Source organism: Balaenoptera musculus, chromosome 13 (assembly GCF_009873245.2).
Source record: "Balaenoptera musculus isolate JJ_BM4_2016_0621 chromosome 13, mBalMus1.pri.v3, whole genome shotgun sequence".
Lineage (NCBI taxonomy): Eukaryota > Metazoa > Chordata > Mammalia > Artiodactyla > Balaenopteridae > Balaenoptera > Balaenoptera musculus.
Genome location: NC_045797.1, coordinates 70,922,397 through 70,937,013, shown reverse-complemented (window position 1 = coordinate 70,937,013; position 14,617 = coordinate 70,922,397). Strand labels below are relative to the sequence as shown.

The 14,617-nt window shown below is 48.5% G+C and overlaps 1 protein-coding gene across 3 annotated transcripts in view; it reads left to right on the top strand.

The window, feature by feature from the left end:
• EFR3B (EFR3 homolog B) overlaps positions 1 to 14,617 on the top strand; it is an 87,303-nt gene that overhangs the window by 29,671 nt on the left and 43,015 nt on the right. For all 3 annotated transcript variants that reach the window (XM_036873834.1, XM_036873833.1, XM_036873832.1), the window contains exons 2-3: positions 6,660 to 6,736; positions 7,762 to 7,889. In XM_036873834.1, the coding sequence (XP_036729729.1) occupies positions 6,660 to 6,736; positions 7,762 to 7,889 (205 nt within the window). The remainder of the gene's footprint in view (positions 1 to 6,659; positions 6,737 to 7,761; positions 7,890 to 14,617) is intronic.

Sequence of the window (14,617 nt, the reverse complement as noted above, 5' to 3'; positions counted from 1 at the left end):
AAAACTGGGTGTGAAAGGGTTAAAACACAAGCAAACAAACTCCAGAGCTCAACATATCAGAACAGTTTGTAGACACTTGTATACTGGTTTCCTCATATAAAACACCCTCCCCACCCAAATGTCTCCAAGGTTCAACTATTAGAGATTATTTTTTTAAGCCTTTAAGCCTTAGTGCATATACCCTCTGGAAGACTATTGATCAGCTACTAGCATCTCGTGAATTAGATAATCAGACAGGGGACTTTGAATTTTAGCAGGGTGTGGGGGGGGGTGCCATGAATTTTAGCAGGGGGTTGGTGGGGGTGCCAATAAGGGCATGTTTCTGGGATTGAAACCGTGCACCTCAGATTGGGACTTGAACCCACGTGCTGGGACTCAAACCCGGCCAAAACCCTGATTGGGACTTGAACCCTGGTGGCAGGGACTCGAACCCAGCCAAAACCCACAGTCTTCCAACTGAGATCACACACCTAGTTTCAAGACTTAAGGTTCTTGATGTCTCATTGCAGAAAGAATTCAGTGAGAGACAAAGTGATGGGTAAGAAGTGGATTTATTTAGAGGGAAACACATTCCACAGACAGAGCGTGGGCCATCTCAGAAGGTGAGAGCGGCACCAGGGTATGGGGTTGTCAGTTTTTATAGGGGTGGGTAATTTCATAGGCTAATAAGTGGGAGGAGTATTCCAGCTATTTCGGGGAGGGGCGGGGATTTCCAGGAATTGGGCCACCGCCCACTTTTTGATCCTTTTGGTCGGTCTTGGAACTGCCATAGGGCCTGTGGATGGGTCATTTAGCTTGCTGATGTGTTACAGTGAGCGTATACTGAGGCTCAAGGTCTAGTGGAAGTTGACTTGGACTCCTTTGGTTCTAATCAGTTTATGTCATGTCCTCGGGCTATGTCATTCTTTCAAGGGTTGTGCCCTGCCCCCTTCCCTCCTGTTTCAGGTTCAGTGTGAGCAGCGTGAAGTCCCCAAATGCCTTAGCTTGGAGGGCCTTAGGGAATGGGCAGAGAAATGAGGCAAAGAAAGGTGAAAGGCTTTACAGAGAAGTAGTGGGTGGGGAAAACAGGAAGAAAGTGGCAGAGGGAGTGGACAGGGCGGCCATCCTCCGGGGCTCTGCTCCTCCTGCCCCTTTCCCCTGAGCAATCGGGTCCTCTCTCACACACCAGTGGTCACTGAGGGCCAGTGACCCTCAGAGCTCCAGCCCTGGTCTCTCCCATGAGTCTGAGCCCTCCTCACAACTACCTGGATGATCCCACCTAGATGTCCCCACTCCCCCCAGCCCCAGCTACCTCTCTCTTCTCCATTTCAGTCAAGGGGGTTGCGGTCTCTGGTCGCTGGACCGGAAAGCCCACAGTCATCTTTTGTGCCTTCCTCCTGTTGCTCCTCACAGAGCTCCTCAAGTCTTGCTGATTCCGCCCCTTGCTCTCCCATCCTGATAACATCACTCAGTTCAGGTATTTGCCCCTGACCTGGGGCGATTCACTCACACATCTCTGCCTTAAATCTCTGTGTCCAATCCCATCTTGCATGCCACCTCTGGACTGATCTTTGATGTCACCCACTGTTCACGAGGCTCCCAGAGCTCTCGGTTAATTTAGGCAAAACCTAAACTCTTCAGCCTGTTGTTCAAGGCTGTCCTCAGTCTGGCCCCAGCCTGATCCTCTGTATCTTTTCTTCAAGGGAGTTAGAAAGGAAAAAGGAGCCAGGGAGATGTTATTTAATCCTCACCACAGCCCTCTGAGAAGGAACCATTATCATCTTCATTTTTCATATGAGGAAACTTGGGTTTAGGTTAAGTAACTTATTCAAGATCAAACAATAAGAAATTGGAAGAGCTGGGATGTCATCCTAAGCCTGTCTGACTCCAGAGCCCAAATTCTTAGCCACTGTGCTCTGGTGGCTTGCAGACTCAAAGTGTGGTCCCTGGGCCACGGCCATCAGCATCACCTGGAGTCTGGTGGGAATGCAGAGTCTCAGGCCCCACCCCTGCTCTGCTGAAGCAGAATTTGCATTTTAATAAGATCCCCAAATGACGAATGTGCACTTTACAGTTTGAAATTATAGAGGAGGAAAAAGTTTTCTTTGACCCTCTGAGGGTCCCTGGCTGGGTCTGAAAATTAAACTGACAAAGACAGATTAACAGGAGAAAAGCATATAAATTTGATTGAATTTTTACATGTGCCTGGGAGCCTTCACAAGAGAATGAAGACCCAAAGAAGTAGCCAGAGCAGGAAGATTTTATACCTTTTAGACAAAGAAACAATACATTTGTGAAGAACTGACCAGACAAAGGGGTTTGGGCTATGGGTAGTGAATGGTGAGGAAATAACTAGGAAGGTAAGGGTTAGTTTAACAAGGTTTGTTTGCAGATTCCTCTGGTGACTTCTTAAAAGTCTGTCTCCAGTAAAAGGAGCATTTATTTCCCCTCTTTAGGCAGAAAAGGGGGAGCCTTTTGCTGCCACTTAATTGCCTTCAGCTCAAGACAATTTTTATGTCAAAGAGGCATATTTTGGGTTGACATATTGTGGTTTCCCTCAAGATGCACTGCCCTAGTGGTCTTTCCTTTTCTGTATAAGCCTTCCATAGTTCCCTAGCTAATGCATCTCTTCCCTGGTGTAGTACTTAAGAACATCGTAGCCCCTAGAGGTAGATTTTGGGGGTTCAAATCCTGCCACTTATTAGCTGTGTGGCTCTAGGCAGGTAACTTAACCTTTTGGTGCCTCAGCTTCCACATCTGTAAAATGGGGATAAAAACAATACCTACCCCATGGAGTTGTTGTAAGGGTTAAATGAGTTGATGCTTGTAAAGTATTTTAGCGCTGTGTCTGGCACATAAAGAATAAAGTACCCACTGTCCTTTTCACCTCTGTGAATCCTGCCCCACGTCTTCTTGCCCCTCCTCTCCTGGGAAGCCTTCCCCCAACCAGCAGAGCTCAAGGTGATTTCTCCCTTTCCAGATTCTATTGCAAATGGTCTGGGACTTCAATCATAGAATTGTACCTTAGGGAAAATCTCCTCTTATTATATTGATGAGGAAACTGAGTCTCAAAGATCAAATGGCAGAACCAGGACTTGAACCCAGGACTTTTTAAACTCTAAAATTAGCAGTTTCCAATGTACTCCATTTATAGTAGTATATACCTTTCTGTTCCCACACAGTAGCCAATACATATGCCTTGAAAAAAGAATATTAAAAGTATTCATCATGCTGCTATTTATAACAGTGAAAAATGGGGAGATGTTGATTTGAACAAATTTAAATAGATTTCTTTACCTTATGACTCTTCAGAGGCTTTAATAAGCTTATTTGCCTGCAAATCTGAAATGGGGGATTTGGTGTGCCAGGTTTCATAGATTTATTTGTCCACAGACCCTTTTTCTGACGAATGCTTGTTAGTTACCCACCATAACTTCTCTCCTGGCAACCCTCCAATGTCCAGTCCTATGGGTTCTCTCCAGTGAGCCTCTTGCTTTATCTCTCGACAGCATTTGACTCCAGTCTGTTGTGTGCGCTGGTAACATGTCACATTTGCATTGAGGTTTGTGGAGCTGATGCTGAGGCAGGAAAGTTCAGGGATGCTGGCTTTGAGAAGGTGGCCAGGCAGTGACTGGAGGTTGAGGTCAGATTATCATTTCAGACCCACAGGCTAGTGAGGTTTGATCTTCTGGGAACGTTCTGGGATTCTTCCTTCTTAGGCCTTCAGCTGCCCCTTGACCTTGCTCACCATAGCTGAGTAAGTGGTCAGTGGGGAAGCCACACTAAGATGTACCAGCCAGCACCGACCAGCTAGCAGTTCGGGAAGGGCTCAGCTGCCCTGGGCTGGGGAATGCAGAGGGGAGAGCAGCTGGCGGGGACCTGCACTGGGTGCTAGCAGGCCGGCCCTGCTCTGAGTGCTTTGCTGCATAAACTCGCTGTGGCCTCACAGCAGCCCCGTGTGCTAAGCCCAGGACACCGCGCACACAGAATGTCATTACCTGCCCAACACCACACATCTAGGAAGCAGCAGTGCCAGGATTTGATTCGAAACCCATGCTGCTGCCCTCCAAGGGTCTGAGGAGGTTGGAAAGAAAGAACAGACTAGAAGGAACCGCCAGGGTGTAGGTCAGGAAGCACCCGAAAGCAGTGCAGCTCTGCTGATAGGGGCACCTGCTCCCATCTCTTGCTCTCGGGCCTTCTCACCTCTCCCCACAGGCGGGAGAACGCCTGGGCCTCGAATGCAATGGGTTCCCACGGAGGCCCTGCGTCGTGGCCTCCGTGCTGGGATGGGGAGCCCCTGCACAGAGGTTTCTACCCTGAGTACCCAAAATGGGCTTGTGCTTTCTCAACAAGTTGGGGTTTCTAACGACCACGAGCTCGTCCTCTGTCCAGGGCAGGTCCCAGCTCGCGGGCCCTTCAGAAAGGTTTGAAGAAGGGACTGACATTGGGGTTTGGGGGCCCTAATTTCTCATTGTCTCTAGTTCTCACTCCCTTAAAATGCAAAGGGCCAGTGTTCCTGTTTTAGGGAGCATGTAGGGCACGTGCCACTGGGCATCCTGGGAAGGAGCATGCCGACAGCCACAGTGGGCAGAGAGAGGACAGGAGGGCAGGTTTAAATCCTGGGCCTTGAGGCCAGGGGCCCCAGGGACCTGTCCTGTCACAAGAAATAGCCCTGGATGCCAGCCAGCTGGAGCCCGGACACCTTCTCCCAGGCAGAGGCAGGGAGGAGATGGGGAGACGCCAGTGACAGCCCAGCCCAGAGAGACCGAACCCAGAGTCCGGTTTGCAGCCGAGGATTAGGTCCACAATCCTCCCTGTGCCCGGGGGGGTGGGAGGCTGGGGGCACACAGGGATCCCAGTAGTGCCTGGATATCGCAAATCTGATATCCTGTCCTCAGGGTGCCCCTTGGCTTCTCCAAGGACACGCCCATCCCCTAACAACCGAGTCTCCCCTGGAGCCCAGATCGCGGTTCCTTTCTCCTCCTGGTGGTGCCGCCCTCACGCCCTCCCCATCCTGGTCCCGGAGAGGCGCCGTGCTCAGCCGCTGTAAAGCTCTTTGTGGCTCTTTGTGTGATTTAAGTAATTCCCACTAAAGTAATTCATTCTTTTCTGAATGACCCATAGGCTTGATCCTTCCAGGGCACATTTGCATTTCAAGTAAAGCATTTTTACAAACAGATTTAAGCGTTAATTGGTAGAATGAGGAGGCAATTATTTTTTGCTGGGGGGGTACTTTCCCAGGCCCTTCCCTGCCATCCTCTCCCCTCCCCAATGCAGGGAGGGTGTGGCTGGGATGTGCCAGGGGAGGCGTCTGTGTCAGGAGGAAGGGAGGAGATCAGTGGTTCCAACTGAAATTTTTTTACAGTGGGACCTAGACGCATCAACTTTTTATTTCCCCAAGGTTTGTTTTATTATCACTGATTTCCTAACACTGTCATTTCACAGCACCAAAATACAAAGAGGGAGCTCATGTCAGTCTTCAGCTTTCTGAAAACGTAGTACATTATTCTTAGTTTTTTTCATTTTGCCCCAGACTAGTGAGAACCTCCTGGGGTGGGGGAGGACTAGTGGTGAGAACCACCGACTGGTGGCCCCCCGAAGCCCTCCAACTCTCAAACACCAAGGCTTTCAAACACTGCAGTCACGCTGCATTAAAGATGCATTTTCAAATGTTAATAATTAATGTCAGTGTTAATTTATCATAGTTTCACATAACATTCTATAATGGAAATGGCCCCAAGAGAGAGGATGGTAAAGGAGATTGAGGACCAGAGTAGAACAGAAGTGGGGATCAAGCGAGGGGGCAGGGTAGGTGCAGCAACCGCTCTTCCAAGCAAAGATGGAAGATGTGTCCATCTTCCAGGACACTGGGGAAGAGTCTTGGGCTGCAGGAGACAGTTTTATAGTCTTGTCCCAGAGAGAGAGAGAGTGTGTGTGTGTGTGGGTGTGTGTGAGAGAGAGAGTGTGAGTGTGTGTGGGTGTGTGTGAGAGAGAGTGAGTGTGGGTATGTGTGTGAGAGAGTGGGTGTGTGTGGGAGTGTGTGTGGGTGTGTGAGTGTGTGGGGGAGTGTGGGTGTGTGTGGGGGGGTGGGGGAGTGTGAGTGTGGGTGTGGTTGTGTGTGGGGGTGGGGTGTGTGTGAGAGTGTGTGTGTGTATGTGGGTGTGGGTGAGTGTGAGTGTGTGTGATAGTGAATGTGTGTGGGTGTGTGAGGTGTGTGGGCGTGTGAGTGGGTCTGAGTGGGTGTGGTTGTGTGTAGGGGTGGGGTGTGTGTGTGCGTGCATGTGTGGGAGTGAGTGTGTGGGAGTGTGGTTGTGTGTGGGTGGGTGTGAGTGTGTGTGGGTGTGAGTGGGTGTGTGGGAGTGTGTGTTCGTGCGTGTGCGTGTGCATGTGTGTACACATGTGTGCACACATGTGTGTGTTCTATGGCTTGGCTTCCTGAACAGGTGCTGGTCAGCTGGCACCTATGCCTGATTTCCAAGCAAAGACACCCAGCGGAAAAGGCAGACGTCTTGGAGTGGGGCTGGGGCTGGGGAAGCAGTGGGAAGGACCGAGGCCCTGGCGCTCTAAGGGAGGGACCCTTCTGTTCCAGCCTGGGTCTGGTTTCTCACAAACCGCCCAACATGGTCCCCTCAGCCTAACCAGGAGGCTTAGCTCCCCGGTGTTTCTCGTTGCCGTTGCAGGTGTGTGCGGCTGCTGCGGTGCCCTGCGCCCCAGGTACAAAAGGCTGGTGGACAACATCTTCCCTGAGGATCCCGAGGTGGGTCACGTGTCCTGCCGCCAGCACGCCTCTCACCACCTCACCCCATCCAGGGCCCTGGGGGCTGCTCCAAGGGAAGGCAGGCCCCGGGGCTCACTCAGACACACCGAAACCACGGCCACGGCCCCATCGGCGACCAGGGGCAGCTGGGAGCCTGAAGGCTGAGGAGCTTTGCAGCCCTCTGAAGGCAGGATCTGTAGGGGCTCTGGAAGCGTGTGTTGGTGTGCTCGGTGCTTCTGGCCACTGCTGAGCATTTTCTTCACTCATGTGTCTCCGGGTGATAGTTCCTTGAGCCGCTAACTCTGAATGGTACTATTTCCCTGTTGTCAGGTGTGAGAATTTCCCTTCTTGGGTTTTGGCTCTGGAGCTCGTGTCTTCTCCACGCTCCCTCTGGTATCTGCCAGGTGTCAGGTGGGCACAGGGGACACCTGGCTTCTTGGTTTCCAAGCTGCCACTCTACGGTCAGGCTGCATTATGGGTTATGTGGTTTCGGAAAGGGTCTGATGTACTTGACTTCTTTTCTGGAAATCAATGACCTCTTCTTGATAGGCAGTGGAGGGTCACATTTCCAGCATCCTCTGGACAATTCCCTGAAAGCTGCAGAGCTGCCTTCTTCCTGTTCACTTCTCGATGTTGGATATCCAATACGTTTTAATTCTGCATTGTTTTCATTGAAGACTTGTCATCCATTCATATACACACATATACACACACACATATATACCTTCATGTACATACACATATACATATGTAAATACATATAGTGTACACATGCACACACATATGTACATTTATATCACTGACTATTTTTGCTTACAGCTAGCACACTTTGGGTGAAGTTGTGAGTTCCTGGAGAGCAGGGTCTATGTTTTAATCATCTCTAGATCCCCAAAACCCACATGTGTGTGTCGCATACATGATTGGCACTCTGGTAAATGTTGATTAAGTTGAATGACCATTTACCTTTAGACTTGAACTCTTCTAGCTATTGCATGGCCACAGTGAGGATGATCTGTCTTTTACAGGATGGCCTGGTGAAGACCAACATGGAGAAGCTGACCTTCTATGCCCTGTCAGCTCCAGAAAAGCTCGATCGCATTGGCGCCTACCTCTCTGAGAGGCTCATCCGTGACGTGGGTCGTCATCGATATGGGTAAGTAGTATGGGAGGGTGGAGAGAGACTTGCAGAAACTATATATTTTCAGGGCAAAACATAGGGTCCTTTTATTTATTTATTTTTGGCTGCTTTGGGTCTTCTTTGATGTGCACGGGCTTTCTCTAGTTGCTGTGAGCAGGGGCTACTCTTTGTTGCGGTGCACGAGCTTCTCATTGTGATGGCTTCTCTTGTTTTGGAACGCGGGCTCTAGGTGCATGGGCTTCAGTAGTTGTGGCACGCAGGCTCAGGAGTTGTGGCTCGCGGGCTCTAGAGCGCAGGCTCAGTAGTTCTGGTGCACGGGCTTAGTTGCTCTGCGACATGTGGGATCTTCCCGGACCAGGGATGGAAACTGTGTCTCCTGTATTGGCAGGCGGATTCTCAACCACTGCGCCACCAGGGAAGTCCCAGCATCCTTTTAAGAAATGATAATAGACTGGATTGTTGAACAGCCTGAGAAGATGGGGACTGGGAGTGAGGAGTGGGTTCCCTGTGCTTTTCCAAAGGGTAAAATGTGACGCTGTTGCCAAGATTTGGGAAGAAGCGGGTGTTGGCTTCCTAGGAGCACCTCCGTTAACCTCCATTTACCCCCATGTCTCTATCCAGAAGCCCTCATACACCGTTGAACACAGAATGTGCCGTTATTCTCATCAAACCCACCCTGCCTCATTCAGCTTACTCTCTTAAAAAGCAAGGAGGGACTTCCCTGGTGGTCTAGTGGTTAAGACGCCGCCCTACCACTGCAGGGGGCACGGATTCCATCCCTGGTGGGGGAACTAAGATCCCGCATGCCGTGTGGTGTGGCCAAAAATAAATAAATTTTTTTAAAAAAAGCAAGGAGGAACCATCTACATTCTAGTGGGAAAGCAAGGTTAGGGGTAATTTGTCCCTTAAAAAAACACTTAGGGACTTCCCTGGTGGTCCAGTTGTAAAGAATCTGCCTTCCAATGCAGGAGACGTGGGTTCGATCCCTGGTGGGGAAACTAAGATCCCACATGGCACAGGGCAGCTAAGCCCGTGTGCCACAACTACTGAGCTCATGCGCCTCAACTAGAGAGCCGGCATGCCGCAAACTACAGAGCCCACGCAGTCTGGAACCCGCGCGCCACAACTAGAGAGAAGCCCACGCGCTGCAACGAAAAATCCCACATGGCACAACGAAGATCCCAAGTGCCGCAGCAAAGACCCAACGCAGCCAAATAAATAAATAAATGTTAAAAAAAAAAGTTATGTAACTTGATTTAAAAAAAAATACACTTAAGTGAAGTATTTATCTATCTTCTAGGAGGGAAGGACTTGCTGCGTTTAGAAGAGAGAGGAATCTTAAAGAAAATGACTGATCAATAGATTTTTTTTTAATTAATTAATTTATTTTATTTATTTTTGGCTGTATGGGGTCTTCTTTGCTGCGTGCGGGCTTTCTCTAGTTGTGGCAAGCAGGGGCTACTCTTTGTTGCAGTATGCGGGCTTCTCATTGCGGTGGCTTCTTCTGTTGTGGAGCACAGGCTCTAGGCGCGCAGGCTTCAGTAATTGTGGCACGTGGGCTCAGTAGTTGTGGCTCGCAAGCTCTAGAGCGCAGGCTCAGTAGTTGTGGCGCACGGCCTTAGTTGCTCCACCGCATGTGGGATCTTCCTGGACCAGGGCTCGAACCCGTGTCGCCTGCATTGGCAGGCAGATTCTTAACCACTGCGCCACCAAGGAAGTCCCTGATCAATAGATTTAACAGCCAAATATGTAGATTGAAATACTAAGATACCACCTTCACTTATCAAATTGATTTTTTTAAAAAAAGTATATATAATTTCCAGTGTTAACCCAGGGATGGCAAAATGAGAGGCATTTTCATACTTTTCTAGAATGAGTGCAAATTGGTTGAAGCTTTCTAGGAAGTAATTTTGAAATATATGTCAAGAGCTTCAAAAACACTTATGCCCTTTGATCCAGTAATTCCATTTCTATTCATCTATCCCACCTTATCAATCTTATCTATAATCTAACTTTACATACAGAGATGTTCATTATGGTAATTTTTATAATATTGAAAAGATGGAAGTAACTTAAATGCCCAACTAGAGGAGAATAGTAAATTATGGTGTTTATCGCTTCAGGAAATGTTACCTAGTCAATAAAAATGATGTTTATAAACATACTTTCCACATAATATGGAAAATGCCATAAGTAAATGAAAAATAGAATACATACTTATATACACAGTACTTAAATCAAGTTAAAAACAATAACAAATCTCAATGCCTGGAAAATACAATAAAAATAAATATGCCAAAATATTGAGTACTCAATATTTTGTGAACAATGTGGCTGGGGTTTTTGGTTTCTATCTACATTTTTGTGTTTCCTAAATATTCTCTATTGAGCATGTATTACTTCTTCAATGAAAAAAGTCAATGGCAGGACATACCATATTTTTTACGCTACCGTCATGCCACAATCTGGAGTGGGGCTGGATGTAAAGAGAGCTTTAAGATGTCCCTGGTGGCACGGCTGTTGGAGCAAAGGGAAGGGTAGATCTAGGGCAGTTGTTCCTAAGTCCCATTGGTTCTGTTCTCTATGAAGCCTTTTATGTCCATCCTCTACTTTCCTCTGCTCCTACCTTTCTCCTGATGCAGGCTCCGGATTATGGCAGTGGCCTTGAAAATTGTCTCCCTCCTTCCCATCTTTCCTGTACTGGCCCTTCCAGATCAACACTATGATCTTCAAAACACAGACCAAGCTATACTTTCCTGGCTTCTTTAGCATACAATCCAAGGTCTCAGCTTGATTTCTGGGCTCCTCCACTACCTGCCCCCAACTTACCTTTAACCCAGCCACACCTGCCACAGCTGCCACACCTGCCCCACACTACTAGCTGGACTAGCTGACGATCCCCCCTGGCTTTCTGGCCTCTGAGCCTTTGCAGTGATCTCTCCCCCCTGGACGCTCTTTCCCCCACTACTACCATCCATCAGCCCCATCACCCTCCAAGGTCCCTTCCTCCTGGTGAGGAAGGTGGAGTGAGAACCAGAGTGTAAAGATCTGCATTGTGCTGACAGTGTATAGAGGTCCACACCTCCACAGGAGCCACCAGCCACGCTTACATCAAGCTATCCCTGGTATAAAAGCAAGACCGGAAACAATTCATTTCTATGATCCCTTTCTATAATAAAATTAGGTTACACGCTCAGGAAAAAGGGCATGAATATAATGAACATGCTGATTATATAAATCGCCTTGACATTTTATAAAGCAGGCTCAAGCAAGTAAAAATGACTTTATCCTAGACTGAACCTGAAACTAATATGCAAGCAATACCATTAAACATTTAATACTAATTTTTTCTGCCCTCTCTGCAGCGATGGTTCTCTCAGTAAAAAATGTCCTGTAGCCAGCAGAGCCACTTAGAAACATTCCACTGCCCTTAGAACTGCAACTCAAAATTGGTATCGTTCTGTTAAAAATAGCCATTGCAGCATCTAAGTATTTAAAGCCTTGACGGCCTCACTGGGGGCTCTAATCACAAACATTCGGAGAAGAAAAATCTGTTAGATCTGTTCTCCTGTTCTCTCTCCTCTCCCTCCCCGTCTTTCCTTACCCAATGCCACATTCATCATCATTGTCCTAATCACTGATGGCAGCTTTGGAAGAGCGAAATATTTACCTGCAGACAGTCCGAGGAGCTGTCTCCCTACCATCATGCAGGTGTCTGTGTTTATGGTTTGACCATGTGGATGTGAACCTTGGGTGTTGGACCCAGTGGCAGATCCACCCTCCTCTGCTCGTATGTGTTTAGCATCAAGGGTGATAACCAAATGTGGGCAGAGAGAGGATTAAATACGAATTTCAAGGTATTGCTCCTCAGTGTGGGCCATAATGGGCAGTGATGTGCAGAGCAGCAAAAAGTGAGAATTCTTCATATTTTTCTCCTTCCAGTTCAGCCCAACTGCTAGAACACCCCTAGAAACTGGAGAGCAAGGGAGGTAACGGCGGTGCTGGGTGAGATTCAGGGTCAGCTGACAATGACCATGGAGCAATGACCATGTTCAGAAGGCCACATTAGAATCTGTCAGGTTCCCCAGTGCCTGGAGGATGGAGACGCCCATGCCAAAGAGGGGTGGGCTACTCCCTGTGGAGACTGACCCTGGAGCTGACCTGGTGGGGCTCCCAAGAGATACACTGTCCCCAGAAGGACCCTGAACCTGGTTGGAGGACGGAGCTGACCCTTCAGACAGAGATGTCACAGGTTCCTACTAGATGAGGAGGTTCATCCTTCCTTCCCTTGGCTGAGGTCAACCCCTACTTCTGGCTCCTAAAACCCAGAAGTTTCTGTCCAGGAGTGGGGACATGACTAAATACATTCAGACTGCCTAGAATAAGAGGTTCTTTGTCAAGGCTCTTTGAGTGATTCTTGGGCAATGACTGGCTCTGCTAAAGCTGCCCCCTCTCTCTGTGTGCTGGTTCCCATCTCTGACCCTAGATCTGCTTTCCTCTCCAACCAAGTCTGGTTCTCAGACTTTGACTGCCAGTTCCTCCTTTCCTGGAGGCTCCTAAGCCCACTCCTGACTGAGTGGAAGGTGTTCAAGCAGCAGCAACTGCCTGTTCTGGAATTCAATTCAAGGTATTTCCTGCCTCACTCCTAAGCACCAGGCCCCCTGTGTATTTTCCTCACTTGTTATAACTCACCTTCTGCTTTGGTTGGCCCATGACCCTGAGTTCCTGTTGTTATAACCTGCTGAGTAGCCTCTCCTGACCTCAGCTGCTGCCTGTGAACCCCAATCCATCCCAGATTCCTTGAGTTCTGCTTTCTTCACCTACTGGGAAGCCCTACTAGTGGATCCAAGATCCTTGGTCATCACCTGCTGCTGTGGTCCATGCCCTGCTCTTGCCTTCTCTCTCCCTTGGGCCCCTGTGGTGGGCTAGTCCTCACCAGCTCCTTTCTTCCCCATCCTGTTCCAACTACCCAGTCAGGCCAGTTTCTTTTTAATTTAATTAATTAATTTATTTATTTTTGGCTGTGTTGGGTCTTCGTTGCTGCGCGCGGGCTTCTCTACTTGCAGCGAGCGGGGGCTACCCTTCATTGTGGTGCACAGGCTTCTCATTGCGGTGGCTTCTCTTGTTGTGGAGCACGGGCCCTAGGCGTGCGGGCTTCAGTAGTTGTGGCTCGCGGGCTCTAGAGCGCAGGCTCAGTAGTTGTGGCGCATGGGCTTAGTTGCTCCGCGGCATGTGGGATCTTCCCGGACCAGGGCTTGAACCCGTGTCCCCCACATTGGCAGGCAGATTCTTAACCACTGCACCACCAGGGAAGCCCAGACCAGTTTCTCAGACCTATTTACACTGGACTCCTTTCAGGATACCAAGCCCAGAACAGATCTCTGCTGAGACTAACCTATTTGGCCCCAGTCCTGTTAAGTGGACATTACCCTGAGAAGCCCGTGCTCTATTCCCTTTGAAAGTATAGACTTAATGGATAAGATGTACCCAGGAAGGTTATGATAAGATAGGACCAACACAGCGAGCAGGAGGTTCCAAAGCCCATTGACTTCTAATCTTCTAAGATACTTTGAAAAGTTCAAGTTCGCAATTATAATCCTTCCATCCTTAGTGTTGGGATCAAAGATGGGGATTGAAGGAGTGTGTATTCAGAGAACTAGGCCTTAAACTTTCTTACTTTTCTGTTTCACTTCTACCATAATTTTCACTTTCCATCAAAATTTCCACTCCTGGTCAGTAGCCAATTTTTTTTTTTTTTTTCTGGCTAGCAAAGGATGGTTTTCCTTATCAGGATTTTCTGGGAATTTTTTTACAGGAAAGGGAAAAGCAGCAATCTAAGCTCTGGGGTTTGGGAGGCCTTCTGGTTTCTTCTCTTGCCAAACCCCACCCCGCCCCTTCCTTTCCCTCATTTAAACTCTATAAAATAATGGTGAAACCCTTCATGCAGAAGGATGCTGGGATGATTCATAGAAGAGAATTCCATGCTGCCTGCTCCCATTTCCCATCCGCCATGTTTGGTTGCCAGAATGTGTCCAGGTTTCTCTGCAGGGAAAACCTGTCCCTTTGGAAGGGCCCCGGCCCAGGCTGCTTCCCCAACCCTGCAGGAATCAGTCTGCTTCACGGCCTATACAGTGGACCCAGAACATGCCAGGCCTGGGTCTGCCAGGCACGACAGGTATGCTGAACTGTGGCTGTGACATCCTGTGAAGGGCAAGGCTATCGAGGACCAGCGGGCCCTCCAGAGCAGGAGGGACGTGGCTCCAGTTCACCAAAGGAGCCCAAACACCCAATGCTGCCTTTGTATTTGAAAGACGCTCTGTAGATAAGAGCATGACCAGATCCATTTGTGAATGTGCCCCGAGACAGCTATTTAATGATATTTAATAATATTAAACAATAATAATAGCTGACTCAGTTCATATAGATAAAAGAAATAAACATTTTACGAAAGTGAGAAGGAAAATTTCAGAGTAGAGAGGCTGTTTTACTTATGGTTGTTTGGTAAAGAAGTTAGGGCAAGGGTACTGAAGAAATGGTGACTGATGTCTTTAAAAAAGGACATTTAGAAAACGTCATGACTGCTGTTACTTTTATACACATGGATTTGCAAAGCTGGCTTGTGTGTGAGGCAGTTCAGATGCACAATGTCTGAAACTGAGTGGCTGCCACGAGAGCTTTGTGGAGCTTTGTGTTGTGGTTTTGTAGTATCTTCAGAAATCATCCTATAGTCATGCTTCCTGTGC